This window comes from Thalassophryne amazonica, chromosome 16, assembly GCF_902500255.1.
Source record: "Thalassophryne amazonica chromosome 16, fThaAma1.1, whole genome shotgun sequence".
In the NCBI taxonomy this organism is placed as follows: Eukaryota; Metazoa; Chordata; class Actinopteri; order Batrachoidiformes; family Batrachoididae; genus Thalassophryne; species Thalassophryne amazonica.
This window is the reverse complement of record NC_047118.1, coordinates 35411858-35436408: the sequence shown is the minus strand read 5'-3', so window position 1 is coordinate 35436408 and position 24551 is coordinate 35411858. Positions and strand designations below refer to the sequence as shown.

Below are 24551 nucleotides of genomic sequence, written 5' to 3'. Positions count from 1 at the left end.
AATTATGAACCACTTAAGATCCTTCTTTACACTGAATGTTGCAATTCATGCATTCAGCTAGATTGCAGCACTGTTTGGATACAGTGGGCATTTTGAGTCTTAACACTAAAGTGAACTTTTCTTTATTCAAAATGCATAAGTCAAACCTTGTTTGCCAACTAGTTTCCAGTCTGAAAACATTTTATAAAGGTATGTACAACAGTTATCATTGGTGTTGAGCTCTGCTGGACATACAGTTGTCATGCTTTCAGATTGCCATTTAAATGTTAAACAAGTTCTGCCTTAGTCAATACTAACTAGACAACTTTAATATAACTCTGTAAAAGGATTGCCCTCACAGCAGGTAAAGCTACAAAGAATGAATCTGTACACAGCTGCTGTATATTGTCCTGTAACAAGAGACCTTGCACGGACGCGCACACACCAAAAACAAACACCTAACCAACCAACCACAGCATCTAACTAAGCAAACCTGAAATAAATTCTACATTCTAAAACTGCCTGAACGTCTTGAAGTTTAAAGGAGTAGAGAGCTGACTGGCCAACAAGAAACTAAAAATGCACAGTTTCTCCCCCCCCCCCCCCCCCCCCCCAAGTTACATAAAACTGCAAAAACACTTAAAATGCCAATAAAAGTTTAAAACAAAAATCTTTGAGTTACCCAGTCATACAATATGGATTCAACAAATAGTTTGAAATTACTTCAGCATTTGTTCATAAATATAGACTGTCGTAAGGTGCACAAAATGGTAACATGTCATAGTTAATTAAAATGAAATTAAGTCAATGAGAAGCCTTTTTCTATAAGTCAGACTCCCGTCAAACCCAATGCTATCGCGGGCAACAGCAAAATGTCCAGTTTGCATCCGCTACAGGTTTACAGAGTTTTCCTTTGTCCCTCCGTCAATGCCATGAACATGCATAGCCTTCAGCAGTTGTCATGACGTTTTGTTCCAGTTCGCTGAGCTGGCGGATATCATTGGCAGCTAGATTACAGGCCGCATTGGGCATCAAAGCTGTTCCCAAATTACATGTTTACCTCACTACATGCAGTTTTTAAATTTTATTTTTATAGCAAGCCAAGGAAAAGGCTGGTTTTGTGTTATGCTGCCCCACAGAATCAGGATTGTAATTTACACAGTTAGCCAGTCAACGCCACATTACCAAGATTGTTTTTCCAGTTGCTTGTGAAACGTCTCAATTTGAGCAGGCAGCAGATGTGTCCATGCATGTAAACAAACTGACATTCCTCACTAAAGCATTCAATTTCTCAATCCACCAAGTTCAAGTCTGTTTTTCCCCTGTACATGGCACCTTTTCTCCCTCTCCAAAGCAGTCCTCCATCAGGTGACATGGCGTCTTGAACTTTTGTGAGTCCCTAGGACAAACCTGGGATTTGAGAATTCTCAGCTGCTTTGACCTTGTCAGACCTGCGTTCTGCCATGTGGATGCTCCAAACATAGCAGCGACACATCTTTGTCAACAATAAATACCAGTGAATAAATATTTAAAAACACAAGGCCAGACAAACACTCGATCTTCTACCATGTCAGTCTCTTCTGTCAAGTAGTTTTTGTTCATCAGATAATGTGTAGAAGATTCCAGCTGGAAAGTACTTATGCTTCAAGTGTCAGATGACACCATTGTTCTAACAAATGAGCTTTGAGAATCCATGGGTCATTTTCTGCACGGTGGATGTGTTTTGTCAAGTGTGCTTATCAACACTAGAGCAGGAGCTGCTTGCAATTCTTTCCAAGTTGGAGATGCTCACATCTTCATTTTTCACTCATTTCCTGCACAGTTCTCAAAAAAACAAAACAAAAAAAAAACCTCCACTACACTATTGTGCATCTATTCTAAATGGGGGTTTACTGTCAGGAAGATGTGGCTTGGAGTTTGTAAAGGAATGCATGTTGGGAATATCATCTACTAGTCCGTGAACTTGTGCGTGTCTCCATAGAGCCATCTCTGTGGGGGCATGGCAGCCTCATTGAGATAGTTGCATTCGTCGCTGCACTTGCATGACTGAATGAACATGACAGATCTTTCAAAGCGCTCTCTGTCAGGGCAAGCAAAGGTCACTGCAGCGGTGCGGGTTCGGCGGGGTGAGCAGCAGCGGCCGTCTTGACACACCCCGCAGTAGTTTGGCCTGTACAGCCGACTGCTCCTGCAGCCGGCGTAGGAAAAGCGGTGCGGCTCTGGAGCTTTATGGGTGCGAGAGCACTTCCTTCCTTTCTGTGGAGAACAAAAGAAAAGTGACAAATCAGTGCAGATTCAGTTTTCTGATGAAAGTTGAATCTGTTACTTGGTATAAGGGTGAGGAGGTACAAGTAGTGTTCAGAATAATAGTGCTATGTGACTAAAAAGATCAATCCAGGTTTTGAGTATATTTCTTATTGTTACATGGGAAACAAGGTACCAGTAGATTCAGTACATTCTCACAAATCCAAAAAGACCAAGCATTCATGATATGCACACTCTTAAGGCTATGAAATTGGGTTATTAGTAAGAAAAGGGGGTGTTCACAATAATAGTAGCATCTGCTGTTTATGCTACAAACTCAAAACTATTATGTTCAAACTGCTTTTTTTAGCAATCCTGTGAATCACTAAACTAGTATTTAGTTGTATAACCACAGTTTTTCATGATTTCTTCACATCTGTGAGGCATTAATTTTGTTGGTTTGGAACCACGATTTTGCTCGTTTAATAGTGTGCTTGGGGTCATTGTCTTGTTGAAACACCCATTTCAAGGACAGGTCCTCTTCAGCATAAGGCAACATGACCTCTTCAAGTATTTTGACATATCCAAACTGATCCATGATACCTGGTATGCGATATATAGGCCCAACACCATAGTAGGAGAAACATGCCCATATCATGATGCTTGCACCACCATGCTTCACTGTGAACTGTGGCTTGAATTCAGAGTTTGAGGGTCGTCTCACAAACTGTCTGCGGCCCTTGGACCCAAAAAGAACAATTTTATTCTCATCAGTCCACAAAATATTCCTCCATTTCTCTTTAGGCCAGTTGATGTGTTCTTTGGCAAATTGTAACCTCTTCTGCACCTGTCTTATTTAACAGAGGGACTTTGGGGGGGATTCTTGCAAATAAATTAGCTTCACACAGGTGTCTAACTGTCACAGCACTTACAGGTAACTCCAGACTGTCTTTGATCATCCTGGAGCTGATCAATGGGTGAGCCTCTGCCATTCTTGTTATTCTTCTATCCATTTTGATGGTTGTTTTCCGTTTTCTTCCACGCATCTCTGATTCTTTGTCCATTTTAAAGCATTGGAGATCATTGTAGATGAACAGCCTTTAAGTTTTTGCACCTGCTTGTAAGTTTTATTTATATATATAAATAAATAAAGCATGTTCAACAGATGCTGGCTTCATCCTTAAATAGGGGACACCTGATTCACACCTGTTTGTTCCACAAAATTGACAAACTCACTGACTGAATGCCACACTTATTGTGAACACCCCCTTTTCTACTTTTTTTACTAATAGCCCAATTTCATAGCCTTAAGCGTGTGCATATCATGAATGCTTGGTCTTGTTGGATTTGTGAGAATCTACTGGTCCTTGTTTCCCATGTAACAGTAAGAAATATACTCAAAACCTGGATTAATCTTTTTAGTCACATAGCACTACTATTATTCTGAACACTACTGTATTTATCGAAAGCAGGGGTGGGCAACAGCGTGCCATGAAAGGGCAGAGCCTGTGCAGTTTTTCTGATACCCATCACCTCAGCACGTGATTTCACAGATGATCAGCACTTGAAGTTGAGCAAAGGAGCTCACGAGTAAAACCGCCTGCTGAAGCAATTTGTTGCAAGGAAAACCTGCTGTCTCAGTCCTCATTGCCCAACCAGGTCTAGAGATTTGCATGGTGGGGTTTTGAATTGTGACTGGAGGATTCTCTTAAAAATCACTGTTAACACCCAGGATGCTTGGGTAACGTCCTTAAACAAATTTGCTCCCTGTGTGTAAGAGAATGGGCGAATGGGAAGACTTGTAAAGCACTGATGATTTGCATAGAAATAAACTATTTACTGAACACCACAAATCTGAGCAGGGTGGTTAGTCTTTTCTAGATCATATTGACATTCCTTGGAAATAAAAACTTCAGTACCACAAACATGTAATCACTTATTACTGGAGCCGAGCCACAGCTAATGCAGAGTATGAGAAGAGAGGAAAACAAGACAAACGTCAGAACAATGCTGCAGATTGATACTGACACATAATGCCCACAACAACTCGGCAAACACTATGAGCAGGGTGCACAAAAACCCATTGGCCTCAGAAGTGGATAATGGTGGCAGGCACAGTGTTTGAGTGCGTTTTCTATGAAATGTGGGCGAATAATGTACTTAAAAAAAAAAAAAAAAAAAAAAAAAATCACAGCAAATAGCCATTAAAAAGTGCAGGAAGTGCAGCTGACAGCCACAGGTTTGGCGTGGGAGACGATCACATGGACTTGGGGGGTATAGGAGAAACTCGGCCCAAGCCAACAAATGAAAGCAAAACTTGTGATTTTAAAATATATGTAAACAAACTAGATACACACACGCACATTTTTAATTCTAGCAAAGTAACTAAAGGGCAGTTGCAGAACACACATCTGATTGTTGCTTGTCCTACCACATACAGATCATGTCAGTGCAGTTTTTATTTACATTTATCAGTGTCAAAAACCTTTTGTACCATGCTGAATTCTCTGAGAATCATGATTTATTCTTTCAGTCCAGATGCACACTTTTTTTTTTTTAAAGAAAGGGACCATATGTCAGTAGCACTTTATCTGATAAAGACACATAAGTGATTTATAACTGTCTCACATTAACCTATTTACACACACAGACGTGATCATGCTCTGCGCTCGTGCAAAGTGCTCAACTGTACACTTGGGGATTAAAGACCTTGCCCAAAGGACATTACATGATTTTTTTTTTTGTTAATGGTCTGACAAATAGACCGTTTTTACATTCTCAGCACCCATGCTCAGTAGTGTGTAAATCTCACGTGACTAAGTGTGAGCTCCTACCTCCGCTGTCAACATGGGGCTGTGAATTGTCTATTCGTCTAAAGCATGTACAAGTAGCAGCGCTTGCATCTTATTTTAGATGGCTGTTGTACTAGGATCGCCCCTGATCCAAAAAATAAAGTGCTAATACAGGATGAAACTGCTTAATCCGGTGTCTCCGACCCAACAGTTCGTCCACCTTCACTACACGTCATTTCTAAGAGCCCCTTCACACATAGTGCAAATTTGGTCGAGTTGCGCATAAAGTGTGCATGAAGCAGGAATTGCGTGCAGACCATGTAAAATCATAGCTGCCTCGTACACCTGTTGCTACAACTATTTGCACACACCAGCGGCTGAAAGACGGAGTGTGCACTGTGCGAGGCCATCAAACCCTCTCGCGGCAGGTGTCGGCCAAATTCCAGGTGACACACACAAACGTCCAACACCGCTCATTTGGCACTTAGAAAATGTGTGGGTATTCACCCTATTAACACGACAGTCAGCAGAACGTCACTGTCGTGCTGGCAGTGAAATTTGTCTAAGTGCCCCAAAACTGAAGTTGGCGAGTGCACGTGGTGTGCCAGAGTGTCGGCTCCCCCCAAAATGCGTACGGCAATCACACAAGCCTAATCTTACTGGCTCCCCACAGACTGACAGGAAGCTCCACCCCTTGTCTTCAACCAAGTTGTTTGATACATGGTGAAACCTAATTCCTTTGTTTCTGATCAGATAAAACCAGTTCAGACAATTTGACATACATACTCAAGCAGATGACCAAAACAAACATTTAAGCATAGCAAATACTTGATAACCAACATGAAATAATAGAATAAGGAATTAGCACATATTATCTAACACTATTGAACTAACAAACTTCTAGTCACAAGCCCACCACTTAAACCTCCAGACCATCACTTGCCTGCCTTCCTTGGTCCACATCCCACCCTTACATCAATTTTAGTATTACTGTTCCTTGAAAGGCCACAAAATATCCCCTCCATATTAGCAATGGACCACAATTTACAGTCATGTGATCTCGACTTTAAATCAGCCGGTGTCAAATGTCTGAACATATTCGTCATATCACATTTTAAGTTCAAATATTAACTTCAAAGTGTGCTGCAAACTTAAAAAATTACTCCAAAGTATAATAGATAATAAAATACTGTTGGAGTGATATGTAGGCCTGTTTGATATTTGGTCGTCAAGATATGTATTTTTAATTGGATAAGTGGTTCTTGGTCTAAAAAAAGTTTGATAAACACTGCTTTAAATCAGTCTATTCAAACCTGCTTATTCCAGCTAAGAGTCACAGGCAGCTTGAGCCCATCCCACTGGTCACTGCACAAGATATGGGGTAAACCCTGGACAGGACACCAGTCCATTGCAGGGCCACAGACAGAATCACATTAATACACCCACCGATTCACCAATTCAGGTAACTTGTATCGCTTTGGAATTGTGCAGAAGTCAGAGCTCCCCAGAGTGAACCCACACAAGCATGTGGAGAATATGCAAACACCACACAGAAAGGACCAGGTTGTAATGAAACCTGGGACCTTCTCACTATGACACAACAGTACTAACCACCAAGACATGGCGCTGCCTAACTTTTAAAATCAGTTTCCCTGTATTTAAAAAAAAAAAAAAAATCACTGTCCTTGACTGGGGAAGTAACCTGTGTTGGATTGGCATTCCATCCAGGGAAAGATACAGTCCCTTAGCTTCACGCTATGGAATTCAGAGATCGACACTGGTACTGAGGACTTTGAAAGATTTGAACAATAGCCTTGACTTTCACAAAAAAAAAGTTATTCCTCAAAAATCACTGTCATTGGCTAGCTGGCAGTAGTGGTTTTTGGTACAGGCAAACCGGGCAGCCACCTGGGGTGGCATCTATGGTGGAGCAGTAGCTGCGGCACCGTAGGCTTTTTTTTTTTTTTTATAATTCAAGTTTTTATTGAACTTTTCTTAGGCTTGGTACATGGCAAATTAAACAAGTAGTATATACCGTAGGCATTTCTAAAATACTAAAAATAATAATAAAAAATGGCTGTGCAAAATTTTGTGTTGGGGGGGTGGTTCGGAGGGGGTCTCACCCAGGGAGTAATTCAGTATAGAATTGCCACTGTTAGCTGTATTCCACCAAGTTTAGTTCAAATTGGATCAGCCTGGAGTTTTTGTTTTTTTTTTGACACACAGGACCAAAAACAATATGCCAGCATCTTGTACACACTGGTGGAGTAGGATTACCTCATTTTACAATTCCCCTAAATTAGCTCTGCTACCATCCTGCTGGGGATGTTTGCCCACAACAACAGAACTATGGACATACAGACCTCCAGAGGAATCCAGGAGCTGTACTTTGAATACCAGTCAGGCCCCGAGACACATACTTTCCTGACTGCATTTAGCACAGTAACAGTTGTCAGTCATTAGAGGAAGTGTTCCAGTTTACATAATCTCAAAAGCGTGCACATTTCTCACCTTGACAGGTAAAGACATAGAGTTGCAGGGTCGAATGTTGCACAGCCGTGTCTCCTTGGTCAGCTTACACTGGGCATTGTCATTGGTAACACGAGAGGACACACCCATGTCACAGCTCCGAGAACACTGGGACCAAGAAGTGGTCTGAACCACACACCGATCGCCCGCCTGCTTCCATGCTAGGAGAGGTGAGAGAGCGCAACAATGTGTGACGCAGAATATAGAGTGCCAGACCAACAGGAATAGTAAATGTAAGGAAAGGTTCCAAAGGGAGCGGCTCAGCAAGGGACGTAAAGCACACTGGGGTCTTTCAGTGAACGGGTAACACTGATGTACAGAGAGGGGAAAGCTGGGTGAAAGAAGTACGTGTTGTGTGAGCACGATGTATGTGCGTATGAGAAAGCACGTCTGGTGAGCAAGGAACCAGTGGAAAGCACGCCTGGTATAAACATGCATGCACACACAGAGATGCAGAGGAACGGCTAAAGCAACCAACAGTTTATGGATCACAGGACAAAGGGCTTAACGATGCTGCACAGGAGAAACAACAGTCCCAGGCAGCAAGCCTTCTTACCTGCCACTTGCTTTCGTCCACGCAGCTTGTTCCACTTGCGCCCCAACTCCACCAGCTCGTTCCCCATCATGTCCTTTTTTGGTTTGTACGGGTACAGCTTCCAGTAAGATTTTGGATGCGGCTTTGGATAACGATAGCCCAAGCGTGGCATGAAGGGGTAAGGTGGGTAGGCCGGGGGCTGGGGACGCCGAAACACTGGGGGCATCACCGTGCTTCCTTTGTGGCAGTCGATGCTGAGGCAGCACTGGCCCGGAACCTTGACGAGCTTGGGGAAAGGGCACGAAGGTGAAGCCAGGGGTACGTGGCTTGGGCACAGGGGCACGCAACCCACCACTCCGTCGATACAGGTGCACTGGTGCTTGCATCCGGCATGGAAGTTCTCGCCATTTTGATAAATGCGCCCGTCGTATTCACAGGAGCGGCCTTCTGTCTTTGCTGAGGAGGAAGGAATAAGATCAGTTAGTCAACATTCTTTGAGCGGTAGTAGTTTTATGTACCCAAACAGTTGCTTTAAAGGGCAGCATCATTTAATGTTCTTTTTCTAGACAAATAGTCTAAACATCCTGCAAAACCCCACAGTCAGTCTGTGCACATATGAACCCCTTGGAATCCATATCTAAACTGTTTGTTCTGTAAGATGCCCTTTTTGCTCAGCTATGCTCTCTGTCAATCAGTAAGTTAGACCATTGGATCATTACATCGTTCCTGCCCTCCCCCTCGTCGGACTCACCCCCAGTCTGTGAGATGTCTCCCAAACCAGTAGTCGGACACAACACATTGGTTACACACACTCGTGATTGTGACCAGAACGCTTTGGTCTACAGGAAATGGTTTCCAAATTATCTGGCCGTTATCTCCCATATTAAACAGCAACAACATGCTTTCCAGTAGTTTTAAATTATGGTATTTGATTATCCATTCTTGCTTTGCCATGAGCCAAAATAATCCTCTCCAGGTCCGCCATACTTGTGTGACATCTAGGTCACAATGATGATGATGTAAGAGCTCAGACACCAGACGACTTGTAATGGTTCACTTAAAAAGGTCAGCAACACAGCCCCTTTAAAAAGGAACGTGAGCTGATATTTATGTGTGACATGGTGTATGAAATGAGAACTCATCCACACAGATACGAACTGACAAGGATAATGGACCAACAAGCTTGAGGATCATGTTTAAATGGACCTTTAACACACAAAGTATGAAGTGTGCCCTATTCTTAGACCTGAGAAGGCTCTGTCTTGTTTACAGCGTCCTTACACTCAAGTCACTCAGTGGGCCTCCCCATACAACCAGAGCCAGTCCTGACCTCCAGCCCCCCCCAATCAAAACACTTCTCAAGGACCGTCCTACCCGACCTGGGAGCCGAGTGACACATTTGTCATTGTCACTCACACCTGACACGCCAGTGCTCCTCCTACAAACCTCTTTGCTTAAAAAGTAACAATAAGGAGAAAAGTAAAAAAAAAAGAAAAGGACAATTCTTCTTTAATTCTTTTCAATTAGTCTTCTTTTAAAATTATGTGCACCTATGAAGAGTGCCACACCACACACACAACTCCAGGAAGTAGAAAATTCTGACAGGTTGGTGGAGAATGGTCCTATCAATATTGTGAACTGAAAATTAACACGAGGCAGAGCCCAGTCATAATTTCCATATCAACCCTATATACGCTCCTTTATATACAAACATTTAATATATATATCCCTGTGAGTGTATTTGTGTACAGCACTGAAAGATTGAAAGCTGTAGCTTTTATACATTAAAATTTTTTGCATGCATATATTTATTTATTTTTATGACGTGGCAACAGGTACTTTACAAAAAGTATACAGGTACTACAAACTTTTGTATATACTGGGGGGAATTTCAAAATTTCAAATCCATGAGTGTTGGCGAATTGGATGGCAGTGAGGTTGTCATGATGACGATCAACCAACCAACAGCATCCTGTCTCCTGTACAAGGTTTTTTTTTTTTTAAGTTAAAACTGCCATGCAAAATGAAAACTATACGTCAACAACATCCAGAAACGCCGCCGCCTTCTCTGGGCCGAGCTCATTTGAAATAGACAGATGCAAAGTGGAAAAGTGCTGTGGTCTGATGAGTCCACATTTCAAATTGTTTTTGGAAATCATGGACGTCGTGTCCTCTGGACAAAAGAGGAAAAAGAGCGTCCAGTTTTTTACCAACGCAAAGTTCAAAAGCCAGCATATGTGATGGTATGGGGGTGTGTTAGTGCCCATGGCATGGCCAACCTACACATCTGTGATGGCACCATCAATGCTGAAATGTACATCCAGGTTTTGGAGCAACACATGCTGCCATCCAAGCAACGTCTTTTTCAGGGACGTCCCTGCTTATTTCAGCAAGACAATGCCAAGCCACATTCTGCACGTGTTACAACAGCGTGGCTTCATAGTAAAAGAGTGCGGGTACTAGACTGGCCTGCCTGACAATGGAGACCCAGGACTGTTGAACAACTGAAGTCGTACATCAAGCAAGAATGGGAAAAAATTCCACCTACAAAGCTTCAACAATTAGTGTCCTCAGTTCCCAAATGCTTGAGTGTTGTTAGAAGGAAAGGTGATGTAACACAGTGGTAAATATACCCAGCTTTTTTGAAACGTGTTGCAGGCATCCATTTCAAAATGAGCAATCACTGTATTCTGTTTTTATTTACATTTTACACAATGTCCCAACATCATTGGAATTGGGGTTGTAAAAGGATTTTCTTATAAAGATGTGAAATTTATGCTATTGGTTGCCAGACGCCACATGGGAGGCCCGAGCCTCCTGTGTATTCTTGTCTGCTCTAGTAACTGATGATGTATAAGAAAAGTTCAACTATGTCCATGGTGCAACCATTAGAAGTATAGAAGGTGGCTTCCCTCAGTAGTTTCCTTCTTGCATGTTCATTTGATTGGTAATAATTGCCTACTCCAGACAGATTTACCCCATTGTTTGTATTTCTGAATGATTGATGGACTTTTAATCAAAGATATATTCAGTGACTTGGAAATGTTCATGCGTCCGTCCCCCTGATTTGAAGAAAACTGGCTGTAAAAATGATTGTGTTATATGATTGGAGGCAGATACTTAAGTTTTCTGTTTTAGCGTTGATGTTTTCAATTATGTCAGATTTGTTTTCAGTCACTTTTAATGGCATAATTTTAGAAAATGTATTTGAAAATTAGCCAGAATTTCACCTCCAATTTTCATTCATTCATTCATCTTCAACCACTTTTCCGGGTTCAGTTCGCGGGCCCCCAATTTTCTTTTTTTTTTTTTTTTATGTAGAAGTTCAAGGGTTCACAAACTTTTTCACAGTGCTGTACTTGCATAAATCTTGGCGCTGGCCAGTTTTCAGTCACAGCTCATGAAGTTGCTCTGTTTCTGAAAGTCCTGATCAAAGAGAAACTCCAGTCGCTTTACTCAGAGGCCAGAATCCCCACCCTGAAGTTATACATTCCCTGGCTCCACCACGGGTGGGGGGGGGGGGGGGGGGGGAGGGCGGACCCACATTTCTCTTATTAACCCCTTCCAACACACACCTCTGCAGACGCCGTGGGTACGACCAACGTCATTGCCGTAGTTGCACTCCAGGCCTTTGTGGTGGTCACAGGGTTGTCCTTCGTAGCAGTCTTGGTTGAGCTGGGCAGCGCACACCTTGCAGCAGCTGCAGCCATCTGGCACCAAGCTGACTCCTAGGGGGCAGGACGGCGGCCCACCTGGACACTCGCACACCACTGGACAGCCAGCATTCACCTGCAACAAGAGATTCCCGTCCTCATCATTCATTACCTCCTCCAAGGAAGGAATGTTGTCACCAGCATCACTTTGTTTGTTTACAAGGCTACAAAAAAGAAAAGAAATGCATTTCATTTTAATGAAACTTTGTGGTGAGGTGTGGGTATCAGCCAGTGCAGATTCACATCATCAGGCAGATCAAAGGAACAGCATTTAGGGTCAAAGGTGTCCATCATTAGGCGAGATGTGTGGCACACCCTGGACAAAACAGCAATCTATCCCAGGGCCACATATAGACAGACAAACTCATTCACTCACTTAATGTTCAATACAAAGCTTCCAGTTTACCTAATCTGCATGCCGTTGGAAGTAGGAGGAAGCCAGAGCACCTGGAAGGAGCCCACGCGAACACGGGGAGAACATATAAGCAACATAAAGACCAGGTTGGAAGTGATCCCAGGACCTTCTCACTATGAGGTAACAGTGCTAGCCACTAAAGCATACTGCCCCAATCAGGATCAAAATATCAAAGATGAATAATCAGGATCACAGTTTAGCAATTAGAGGCAAAGGAGAGTAATCGGAATTAATATTCAACTATCAAGATCCAAGTTCAGCTATCAGGAACAAAGATCGGAATATAATCAAGCATCAGGGCTGGTAAAAAAAAAAAATTATAATAAAGTGTTTTTTCTAAGCAGCTGGTCTGCTCTGTGTCAGCCTGATCACGTCAGATCTAAGAAGCTAAGCAGAGCAGGATCTGGTTAGTACTTGGATGGGAGACCTCCTTGGAACACCAGCGGCTGTGTGTTTTTCTCCAGGTGAACCTGGAGTTGCATCAGGAAGGGCATCCGGCGTAAAATGTGTGACAATTACCAATGCGGATCTGGCTGTATTCACAGTGGCAACCCTGAACAAAACCGGGAGCAGCCGAATTAACAATAAAGTGTTTTTTCTAAAAAGGTCATGATTTTTGATTTTTTTCACCCCAATTTAAATTGACTTTTTCATTTTTATTTATTTCACTCTTCTAAATGAGACTATACAAATAATAACAGTTATCTTTATTGACATGTTAAAACATAAAAGGTGCATATACAACATGTACAAGTACCATTAATTAATGGTACCGAGTGCATATTTAAATGAAGATTTAAGTACTGATTTCTAAAAAAAAAAAAAAGTTGTTTTTTTTTTACCAATTTAAATCATTATCAGCTGAGTAAATCATACCAGCTCTGTCAAGCATGATTAATAAAAATCAGAGATTAACAATCACAAGTAAAAGGAAGTGATCAGAATTCACATTCAACCACTCTAGAAATTTTACAATCAGGATCAAAGATGAGTGATCAGGAATAAAGTCCAACCATCTTGACAAGTCAGTAATCAGCATCAAAGATGAACAATCAGGACCATTGACCAGGATCAAATATCAGACTAAAAGATGAGTGATCAGAAGCAAAGTTCAAAAATAATATTCAGAGATCAAGAAAATGACATATGTAGTCAGAAGCAACGATGAGTGATCAGGGCTGTTGAAAGAGATCAAATAGAAGACGATGTGAGTAATAAGGAACAAATTTTAATCTTCTGGATCAAAGGGCAGGAACATGATGACAGATCAGTAATCGGGGTCAAAGATGAGATGAGGATCAAAAGTGAGCAATGAGGACCAAATATCAGTATATAAGATTGGTGATAATAAGGAACATGATGACAGAGCAGTAATCAGCATCAAAGATAAACAATCAGGACCACTGACCAGGATCAAATATTAGAATAAAAGATGAGTGATCAGGAGCAAAGTTCAAAAATCAGATTCAAAGATCAAGAAAATGATATATGTAGTCGGAAGCAAAGATGAGTGATCAGGGCTTTTGAAAGAGATCAAATATCAGAAGAAAATGTGAGTAATCAGGAACAAAATTTAATCTTCTGGATCAAAGGTCAGGAACATGATGACAGATGATCTTTGTCAAACATGAATGATCAGGAATAAAGATTGGGAACAGGATCACAGGTCAACAATTGGAAACAAAAGTGAGCAATCAAGGTCAATGGTGAGTGATGAGGATTCTATTATTGCCCATCTATAGTTGATTCAGCGCTGGTGGGCAAAAATGATGAGCACCGTTCTGTTTTACATCTGTAAATACTCCATGAACGTTGAGGAATAAGACAAAACGTTTGGGCTGTAGTGCAGAAACTGAAACCAAACAGAACAAGCAGTTCAACTTGTCACACAGATCACAGTGTGGCTTAAACGTAGTCTGAATACCCGGCACTGTCCGCGCCCCCACAGGGATATCTGTAACCCTCCGTCACCTCCTGCCCGGCATTTGTCAGCCGAGCAGGGATGAAAGGGATGTTCTCTGACCCAAACATCCCCACTCATTCTTTTGTTTCTCACCCACTCCAGAGCAACTCCATCACCTCTCAGCAGGTACGGAGATCACAGAGGAATGCAAGTCTGCCTGCCTGACCTGAACACAAGTCATATGACAGCATGGATTAAAGGGGACTAGGTGGAATATCTGAAATTCACGTCAGACAAGCAAAAGCTCCACAGCTGCTCTCACTGCTGTTGGTGGCGTGTGAGTTTAATAATTGTACATGACATTAAATAATGTTATCACAATAACATTCCTTTTTTTCTTTGCACTGTAGTCAGAAAGTAGTGTGATACTACTACATCTGTATGATAAAATAAGATGGAACCTTAATGATCCCCGAGGGAAAAGCAAGGAAGCAGTCTCTCTCTCATATTATATATATATATATATATATATATATATATATATATATATATATATATATATATATATATATATATATATATATATATATATATATACATACATACATACATACATACACACACACACACACATATACATACACTCAACACTTTTGGTTTTGCTCCCATTTTGTACGAGATGAACTCAAAGATCTAAAACTTTTTCCACATACACAATATCACCATTTCCCTCAAATATTGTTCACAAACCAGTCTAAATCTGTGATAGTGAGCACTTCTCCTTTGCTGAGATAATCCATCCCACCTCACAGGTGTGCCATATCAAGATGCTGATTAGACACCATGATTAGTGCACAGGTGTGCCTTAGACTGCCCACAATAAAAGGCCACTCTGAAAGGTGCAGTTTTGTTTTATTGGGGGGGGATACCAGTCAGTATCTGGTGTGACCATCATTTGCCTCATGCAGTGCAACACATCTCCTTCGCATAGAGTTGATCAGGTTGTCAATTGTGGCCTGTGGAATGTTGGTCCACTCCTCTTCAATGGCTGTGCGAAGTTGCTGGATATTGGCAGGAACTGGTACATGCTGTCGTATATGCCGGTCCAGAGCATCCCAAACATGCTCAATGGGTGACATGTCCGGTGAGTATGCCGGCCATGCAAGAACTGGGACATTTTCAGCTTCCAAGAATTGTGTACAGATCCTTGCAACATGGGGCCGTGCATTATCCTGCTGCAACATGAGGTGATGTTCTTGGATCGGCACAACAATGGGCCTCAGGATCTCATCACGGTATCTCTGTGCATTCAAAATGCCATCAATAAAATGCACCTGTGTTCTTTGTCCATACTGTAACAGACGCCTGCCCATACCATAACCCCACCGCCACCATGGGCCACTCGATCCACAACATTGACATCAGAAAGCCGCTCACCCACACGACGCCACACACGCTGTCTGCCATCTGCCCTGAACAGTGTGAACCGGGATTCATCCGTGAAGAGAACACCTCTCCAACGTGCCAAATGCCAGCGAATGTGAGCATTTGCCCACTCAAGTCGGTTACGACGACAAACTGGAGTCAGGTCGAGACCCCGATGAGGACAACGAGCATGCAGATGAGCTTCCCCGAGACGGTTTCTGACAGTTTGTGCAGAAATCCTTTGGTTATGCAAACCGATTGTTTCAGCAGCTGTCCGAGTGGCTGGTCTCAGACGATCTTGGAGGTGAACATGCTGGATGTGGAGGTCCTGGGCTGGTGTGGTTACAGGTGGTCTGCGGTTGTGAGGCTGGTTGGATGTACTGCCAAATTCTCTGAAACGCCTTTGGAGACGGCTTATGGTAGAGAAATGAACATTCAATACACGAGCAACAGCTCTGGTTGACATTCCTGCTGTCAGCATGCCAATTGCACGCTCCCTGAAATCTTGCGACATCTGTGGCATTGTGCTGTGTGATAAAACTGCACCTTTCAGAGTGGCCTTTTATTGTGGGCAGTCTAAGGCACACCTGTGCACTAATCATGGTGTCTAATCAGCATCTTGATATGGCACACCTGTGAGGTGGGATGGATTATCTCAGCAAAGGAGAAGTGCTCACTATCACAGATTTAGACTGGTTTGTGAACAATATTTGAGGGAAATGGTGATATTGTGTATGTGGAAAAAGTTTTAGATCTTTGAGTTCATCTCATACAAAACGGGAGCAAAACCAAAAGTGTTGCGTTTATATTTTTGTTGAGTGTACATACATATAGACACACACACACACACACACACTTTAACATTTAAACAAATTACATGATATCTGTAGTGTAGGTGCAGCACTGTGCAAAAGTCTTAGGTGTGGAAAATTTTCAACAAAGCAAAAATACTGTAAAAAAAAAATGAAAAGCTTCAGCATATCAAATCATTTCCAAAATAATAATAAAAAAATAATAATTCTTAGGCCAAGTATCGTACAGTTATTGTAAGATCATGTTTATTCATTAAATATTATTCTCATTTTACAATAGAATCATGATTTGTCAATTAAAAAAATACCTAACAAAATAATCATGTTTTCTTAGTCATCTGTTACTTTTTATGTAACTTTTTTTAAGAAATTTCAAATTAGGAAATTCACCAATGCGCGGGACTGAATGAGTAAGAAAACACATTAAAGCTCATTTATAATAGACTATAGGATTATATAAAGATTGCACGGTACAGTAGAAATGAAATTTAAGGAACTTTGATGACCCCTAGATTCCATTCAAGAGCCTAGTGCGCCCCAAACCCCAGATTGATAACCACTTAAGAACACTTAATATTACAACATCATGCATATAATCCAGAATCAGGCTGACAGTCAAAGAGGGAGATGAAAAGCTGTTTATTACATTTCACCAAACCGTCACTGAAGCATAAAAATCTTATAACTGAGAGTTATGTCACTACATTTTTAATGACGGAGAATAAAGTTTCTTAACTTACCAAACTGAATGTCACCACTTGTGAAGCAGCAAATAGCAGCAGTAGCTCCATGCTGTTCACTGACAGGACAATCGAACAATAAATCCTTTTTTTTTTTGTCCACAAAGGTTCAAATCCGACGTGACAGTTCGCACAACGTTTTCCAACAACACATCACTTCTACATTTTCCTCGATCAAAGTTTGCAGCTGGTTTTTATATCAGCTGTCCTCTTTTTCTTTTTTTTTTTTTTTTTTTCTTTTTTGGCCACGCCCACAGGACCCTCCTTTAGCCAATTAGGGTGCAGGCGCGTGGATTTGCCAAAACCGACGAGCTGTTTGTGTATGTCTGCGTGCGCGCGCGTGGGGGGCGTGGCCAAGCATGAATGCAGTCATTCATTACAAAAAAAAAAATAATAATAATAATAAAAAAAAAATAGAATTACTACATTTCAAAGAAGGAGCTGGCTTTGGCCGTGTTTATTTACTTATGTATGAAAATAATATTTTTGGTGCTTTAAAGTTCTTTTTACCGGCAGCTGCTTTGTGAAAAGCAAAAATAAATATACTCAGCTGCTCCTTGGTGATGAAAAGCAATTTGGAATATAAAAACACTTTTAGACATAAAACACATATACAAGGAAAGAGGAGAGTGTTTCTTGGAACTGGCTGAAAATGCATGACTGAGTGATCATGATGTTGAAAAGTTTTCCTTCCTCCACATCCTGTCTATAAAGACCCCACATCCCTCTCAGAGGTTCCCATGCACCCCCCCCCCCCCCCCCCCACACACACACACACACGAATTTATGTTGTGAGTCTTCATCAAACATATACAGCTTTCAGCCAACTCCCCAGCAGTGTTAAAATTTGTACAGGCTGAGTTTCTATGAAATTTTCATCTACCTTTTGCAGTTATACTTGAGAGTTCATATGACACATTCTCAAAGTCATCACAATTTTATTCCTGTGTGTGCAGAAGTTACACTGCTATCAGTCAGATTTCACTCTGAAACAGCTCGTTTTAGACTTGCGTGGCATATGTCACAGAAGTACATATGAAGAGTTCAGATGCAAAACCCAGTACACATTTTTTATTTTTTATTTTCTTAATGGAGAAAAATGCAGTTGAAAATGGAGATTTAAGGGAAACCATATACGGAAATGCACAGACTTTCATCAATAAAATGAAAACAGTTTGTTCAAATTCTTTCATATTTTGCACACTGATGGTCCCCTTGACAGCCAAATACATGTTGGCCTCAACTAAAAATGTATGGTTTTGGAGATTCTGGGTTTTGCATTTGAACCCTTCATATCTAGACTCCTGCAATGTCTGTGACACACCCACATAATGTGTGGGAGGCAAACACAGAGATGTACCCCCTCCCTTCTGAAAGGGGCATGGCGAGTCTCAGTGAATAAATTGTGAATATCTTGTTTTAAAACAAGATTAAATCTTTTTAGCTTGCCAAAAGCTTGCAGGGGAAAAAAAAGTGCATAATATGACCCCGTTCAAAATGATCCTCTTGATAGTGTAAACTTTCTGACACGGACAATGGAACTTTATGACATATAAAAATGTACTCTTAATAATATAGAGCAGGGGTGCTCATCCCTGCCCTGGATGTGTTGCAAGAACCCCTGCTCCGCCCACATCTAATTAATTCTCTCAGGTGTGCCAAGCCAATCAAGAAACAGCATAGTTAAAAACAATTAGGGATGGGAACTGACAACCAGTCCCAGTTGATTCTGATTCCAATTTTTCAGTCTTTTCAAGTTGTATACCTGAAATCATTTTTCTGGTAGTTCTACGTTACAAAAACTCATGTTGTCATGTGATTCAAACTCTGCTTCCAGAAGCAAAGAAAACAGCTACATACTGTAGACATGGAAAACCTGTGTTGGCCTATATTTTTTTTCTACACAGACAATTGAATTAGAATTGATAAAGGAATCAATAAAGAATCAGACCATAATATCCTATCAATTTCCATCCCTAAATACCAGACAGATGTCCCTGGATGAGTTTTCTAACATGTCATGGACAGTGTTAAAAATGACACCTTCAGAGAGCTCCATTATGCTCCCAGAGTTGACAGTACATTCTGCAGTGTAAAATAGACTCTGCAATGCGTACAAATAGTATCACTCCAAATAGTGTTAAACCAACACTATTGCTCTTTGCAGCACCTCTCCAGCTCTATCAGGTTGGATGGGGTGCGTCGGTGTGCAGCCTTTTTCAGATCTCTCCACTGATGTTCAGTCACATTTAGGTCTGGGCTCTGGCTGGACCACTCAAGGACATTCACAGAGTTGTCCTGAAGCCACTCCTTTGATATCTTGGCTGTGTGCTTAGGGTCATTGTCCTGCTGAAAGATGAGCCATCGTCCCAGTCTAAGGTCAAGAGCGCTCTGGAGCACGTTATCATCTAGGATGTCTCTGTACATTGCTGCATTCATCTTTCCTTCAATCTGGACTAGTCTCCCAGTTCCTGCTGCTGAAAAACATCCCCACAGCATGATGCTGCCACCTCCATGCTTCACTGTAGGGATGGTTCCTCCAAACATGATGCCTGGCATTCACACCAAAAAGTTCAATCTTTGTCTCAAAAGACCAGAGAACTTTGTTTTTCATGGTCTGAGAGTCCTTCAGGTGCCTTTTGGCAAACTCCAGGTGGGCTGCCATGTGCCTTTTACTAAGGAGTGGCTTCCATCTGGCCACTCTACCATACAGGCCTGATTAGTGGATTGCTTCAGAGATTGTTGTCCTTCCGGAAGGTTCTCCTCCCCCCCCACAGAGGAATGCTGGAGTTCTCACAGAGTGACCATTGCATTCTTGGTCACCTCCCTGACTAAGGACCTTCTCACCTGATTGCTCAGTTTAGACAGGTGGCCAGCTCTAGGAAGAGTCCTGTTGGATCTGAACATCTTCCATTTATGGATGATGGAAGCCACTGTGCTCATTGGGATCTTCAAAGCAGCAGAAAAAGGGGGAGAATATAGAGAATGATTCTAGGGGGCCATGACTGACAGGGGCTCAGAGAGACCCCTAATACAATTATAATACTGACAAAATAATATGGCAGTATGATTTCTTTTCATGGAGCCCGAAATCCATGGTGGCACCCCTGCTCAGAGGTCTACAGACAATTCCTTTGACTTCATGCTTGGTTATGAAGTCAAAACTATTACCCATTATTACATTGGTTGACACTGAAATTGAGGATGACCTGTTTGCTGTTCCAGCAATATCAAATATTCCATGTCTGTTACCCACAATCCGCATGGAATGTCATAAACATAAACCTACGTCCAGGCACCTTGAATATGTTACTTTGGAGCCACCCCTAGTTTTGAACTTATTATTTTGAGAAGAAAATTGAAGATATTAGTTTAAACATCTCCCAGCATACATCGGCTCAGCTGCTGCATCCTGCTACTGAGGTGGTTGCTATTGCTGGAGTGTTACCTAGTTTTACAGAATTTGATGGTACTTCGCTAGGTGTGCTGACGAAACTTGTAATGTCTACAAAGAGCACCACCTGCTTTCAGGGCTACCGCAGTCAAGCATTAGGGGTTGTGATTGACTTTCAGATGTTGGCACCCTGCTGTTCCTGTCAAAGGCAGATTTTTTGTTCCAAGGGTGAAGAAAAAGGCTGCTGGTCAGAGAGCCTTCTCATACTGTGCCCCTGTCTTGTGGAATGGCCTCCCATCCTCAATAAGACACTCAGATTCTGTGGAGACTTTTAAGAACAGACAGAAGAAGAGACTTCTTTTTACTCAGTCCTATGGTTAGAATGTTGTGCTAGCATCTTTTTAAATTCTTTTAATTTTTTTGCTTTTTTATTGTGCTTTTTTGAACTTTTAATTGTGCTTTTTGTTCTTTTAATTTTAATTTTCATTGTTCTTGAACTGTTTTGTGTGAGGCGCCTTGAGGTGATGCTGTCGAGAATGGGTGCATTATAAATTGAATAAATTGAAATTGAATTGAATTGTTTGTGCTCTGACATGAACTCTCAACTGTGGGACCTTATATGTAGATAGGTGTGTGCCTTTCCAATTTATGTCCAATCACGGAATTTACCTCAGGTGGACTGACAGACAACAACTGAACACCAAAAAAAACCCCAAAGAAGATCATCATGGACTTCAGGAGGAACAGATCTGACCCCCTCCGATGACCTCTCCTGGACAGACAAACCCACAACTGTCATTAAGAAGGCCCAGCAGCATCTACACTTACTGAGAGTGCTCAGGAAGAACAACCTGGACAGGAAGCTGCTGCTGGGCTTCTACCGCACATCAGTCGGCAGCCTGCTGATGTATTGTGTGTCCACAAGGTACAGGAACTGCACTGAGACAGACAGACCAAGGCTTCAGAAGACAGTAAAAGCAGCGCAGGGGACTGGCTGCCTTCTCCCCTCCATGATGAACACACCAGAAAACCTTTTCTCATTGTCATTATGGGGTATTGTGTGTAGAATTTTGAGCAAAAAAAATAAAAAAAAAAATTTCATCCATTTTGGGATAACATAGAAAAATGTGGAAAAAGTGAAGCACTGTGAATACTTTCCAACTGCACTGTAAATCCACCCCTGGTGCTAAAATGTTCAATACATTTTCTGCATAAACTTCTATGCAGGTTGATTTTGGTGAATGCATTTAGAGCTCTTTGGGGTCAGATTATGCCCTGTGCCAGTAAAGGTCTATAGCAGGTTTCTGAAGTCTTCTGATCAGAACCAAAATCCCACACAGGCACATTAGCTCCCATATAAAGTAGTGAGGTGTGCAGTGGGAGTGCAAACAGGGATACTCATATCTGTATATTGAGTGTGCGCACAGACACGCAAACAGAGGCCTACACAGAGAGCGAAATTATGTATTCACCAAACCATCCGTCCTCTTCCCACACAATCATCTCTCTCTGTCAGTGTGAGGAGGTGATGTAACAGGCCGTGTAAAAAAGCACAACACGTACAGAGCAAACGAAAGGGGAAAAACACACGTACACTCAGACCCATGTTGTTTTTTGTGTGTTCACATTTAAGTTCCATTGACTCAACATGGGACATGTCTTTTCCACTTTGGCTTCAATGGCTCCTGTACTGCAAATAAATAAGAAACAAACAAGCTGAATTTCAAACACGCGTGCACACGTGCAGCTGGACACCAAAATAGAGGCTTTCATCTGGTGAACCTGCCCCGCCGTGTGACCTTTACATTCCGAGCTGACGGCAAACGTCCGCTCGTCATGGTTAAAATGACACAAGTCAGCTTTTAAGAGTTTACTGGAAACTAGTAAAAAGTCAAAAGAATTGTTAACGACTGCAGGTGGAGGATGGCAGCGGCGGATGAAGGCCAGCAGGTGAGAAACAGTTCAAACCTTCAAAAACAAGTCAGTGGAAATCATTTTTTGGGTTTTGTGGGGTTTTTTCAGAGGGACAGATTGGGGTGAGGGGGTCTGTGAAATTCACATGCAACAAAGCCAGAGAAATATTAGGCAGCAAGAAAAGAAGAAAGGTAGAATGGAATAATTGTCAGTGAGGTTAGCGGAACAAAAGCAGCTCACTTTTCACATCTGCGTCTTTAATTGCCAGCTGTCAAAAAGAACACAATATCAGGGATCAAGTGGCAAAATGGTGTTTTTAACGGAAGAGAAGCTCTTTTTTTATTTGTGAAGAATGAGCCTCTGAATAAAGAGTGTATTTGTATATGAACACAACTAGAGAGGGTTTGGTTGTTTGCTTGATTTTAAGTCAGAAGAAACCTCCTGACACACGGCAAACAAACACATCAGTCAGAGGTGACATGACATGTCGAGAATGCAAAGGAGCCTTTCATTCCTTAAAATTATGAAACAATTTAGCTGGAAATCTCTTGAAAAGCAAACAAATCAGAATTGCTACATGCACACCTGTATGCAGGTAAAAGTTTGAATCTATCTGAATACTATACAAATAATGAATCTTGCAGGTGCAATGGAAATAATATTTCATGTGGCATCGTTGAATGGAACATTTCATCTTTCACCACATGAAATATTCTTTCCATTGCACACTCACTCATCTTCAACAGCTTTTCCGGGTCCGGGTCGTGTGGGCAACAGCTCCAGCAGGGGACCCCAGACTTCCCCCCTGACTACGCCTCGATATCCTGTCCATAAATATCACAAACAGGACTGGTGACAAGGTGCAGCACTGATGGAGGCCAACCTCTACCGGAAATGAGTCCGACATACTGCAGAACACCCGAACACAGCTCTCGCTTTGTGAGTACAGAGATTGCATGACCTTGAGAAAGGTCCCCCTCACTCCATACTCCTGCAGCACCTCCCATAGTATCTCCCAGGGTACCCAATCATACGCCTTCTCCAAGTCCACAAAACACATGTAGACTGGATGGGCATACTCCGAGGCACCCTCCAGGATTCTTGTGAGAGTAAATATCTGGTCGGTTGTTTCACGACCAGGACGGAACCCGCATTGTTCCTCTTCAATCAGAGGTTCGACTATCAGCCGAACCCTCCTTTCCAGCACCCTGGAGTAGACTTTACCAGGGAGGCTGAATAGTGTGATGCCCCTGTAGTTGGCACACATTCTCTGGTCCCTGTTTTTAAATATGGGGACCACCACCCCAGTTTGCCACTCCTTAGGTACTGACCCAGACCTCAACACAATGTTGAAGCGACATCTCATCCAAGACAATCCCTCCACACCCAGAGCCTTCAGCATGTCTGGACCGATCTCATCAACCCCCGGGGCCTTGCCACTGTGGAGTTGTTTTTTGACTACCTCAGTGACTTCCACCAGGGAAATTGATGAAAATCCTCCATCAGCTTCCAGCTCTGCCCCTACTATAGAGGGCACTCCAGTCTGATGCAGGAGTTCCTCAAAGTGTTCCTTCCAGCGCCGGATTACATCCCATCCTTACTGTAGCTTGGATGGTTCCCCATTTTCCCATCCGGAGGTGCCTCACGGTCCGCTAGAAGCACCTTGGTGCCGACCGAAAGTCCTTCTCCATGGTTGCTCCAAACTCCTCCCACACATGCTGCTTTGCCTCCCCCACAGCAGAGGCTGCTGCCCTTCGGGCCTGTCGGTACCTTGCAACTGCCTCTGGAGTTCTCGGAGATAAAATATCATGGCAGGACTCCTTCTTCAGTCCGACGGCTTTCCTGACCACCGGTGTCTACGACGGTGTTCAAGGGTTGTCACCCTTTGAGGGACCTAAGACCTTCAGGCCACAGCTCTCTGCTGCAGCTTCAGCAATGGAAGCTTTGAACATTACCCATTCTGGTCCAATACCCCCAACCTCCACAGGGATGCTAGAGAAGCTCTGCTGGAGGTGTGAGTTGAAGATCTGTCAGACAGGGGGATCCTCCAGATGTTCCCAGTTCACCCACACTATCTGTTTGGACTTACCAGGTCTGTCCAAAGTCCTCCCCGACCCTCTGATCCAACTCACTACCAGATGGTGATCAGTTGACAG

At 42.4% G+C, this 24551-nt stretch overlaps 1 protein-coding gene across 1 annotated transcript; it reads right to left on the bottom strand.

Moving 5' to 3' along the window:
• Nucleotides 1-106: 106 nt before the first annotated feature.
• si:ch211-106h11.3 (CCN family member 1) lies at nt 107-17138 on the bottom strand. Its single transcript, XM_034189912.1, has 5 exons — nt 17088-17138; nt 11655-11868; nt 8101-8535; nt 7527-7705; nt 107-2235 (listed from the first exon to the last, which is right to left on the bottom strand). The coding sequence occupies exons 1-5, from the start codon at nt 17136-17138 to the stop codon at nt 1930-1932; spliced, it is 1185 nt and encodes a 394-aa protein (XP_034045803.1). The 3' UTR covers nt 107-1929.
• Between the last annotated feature and the right edge of the window lie 7413 nt (nt 17139-24551).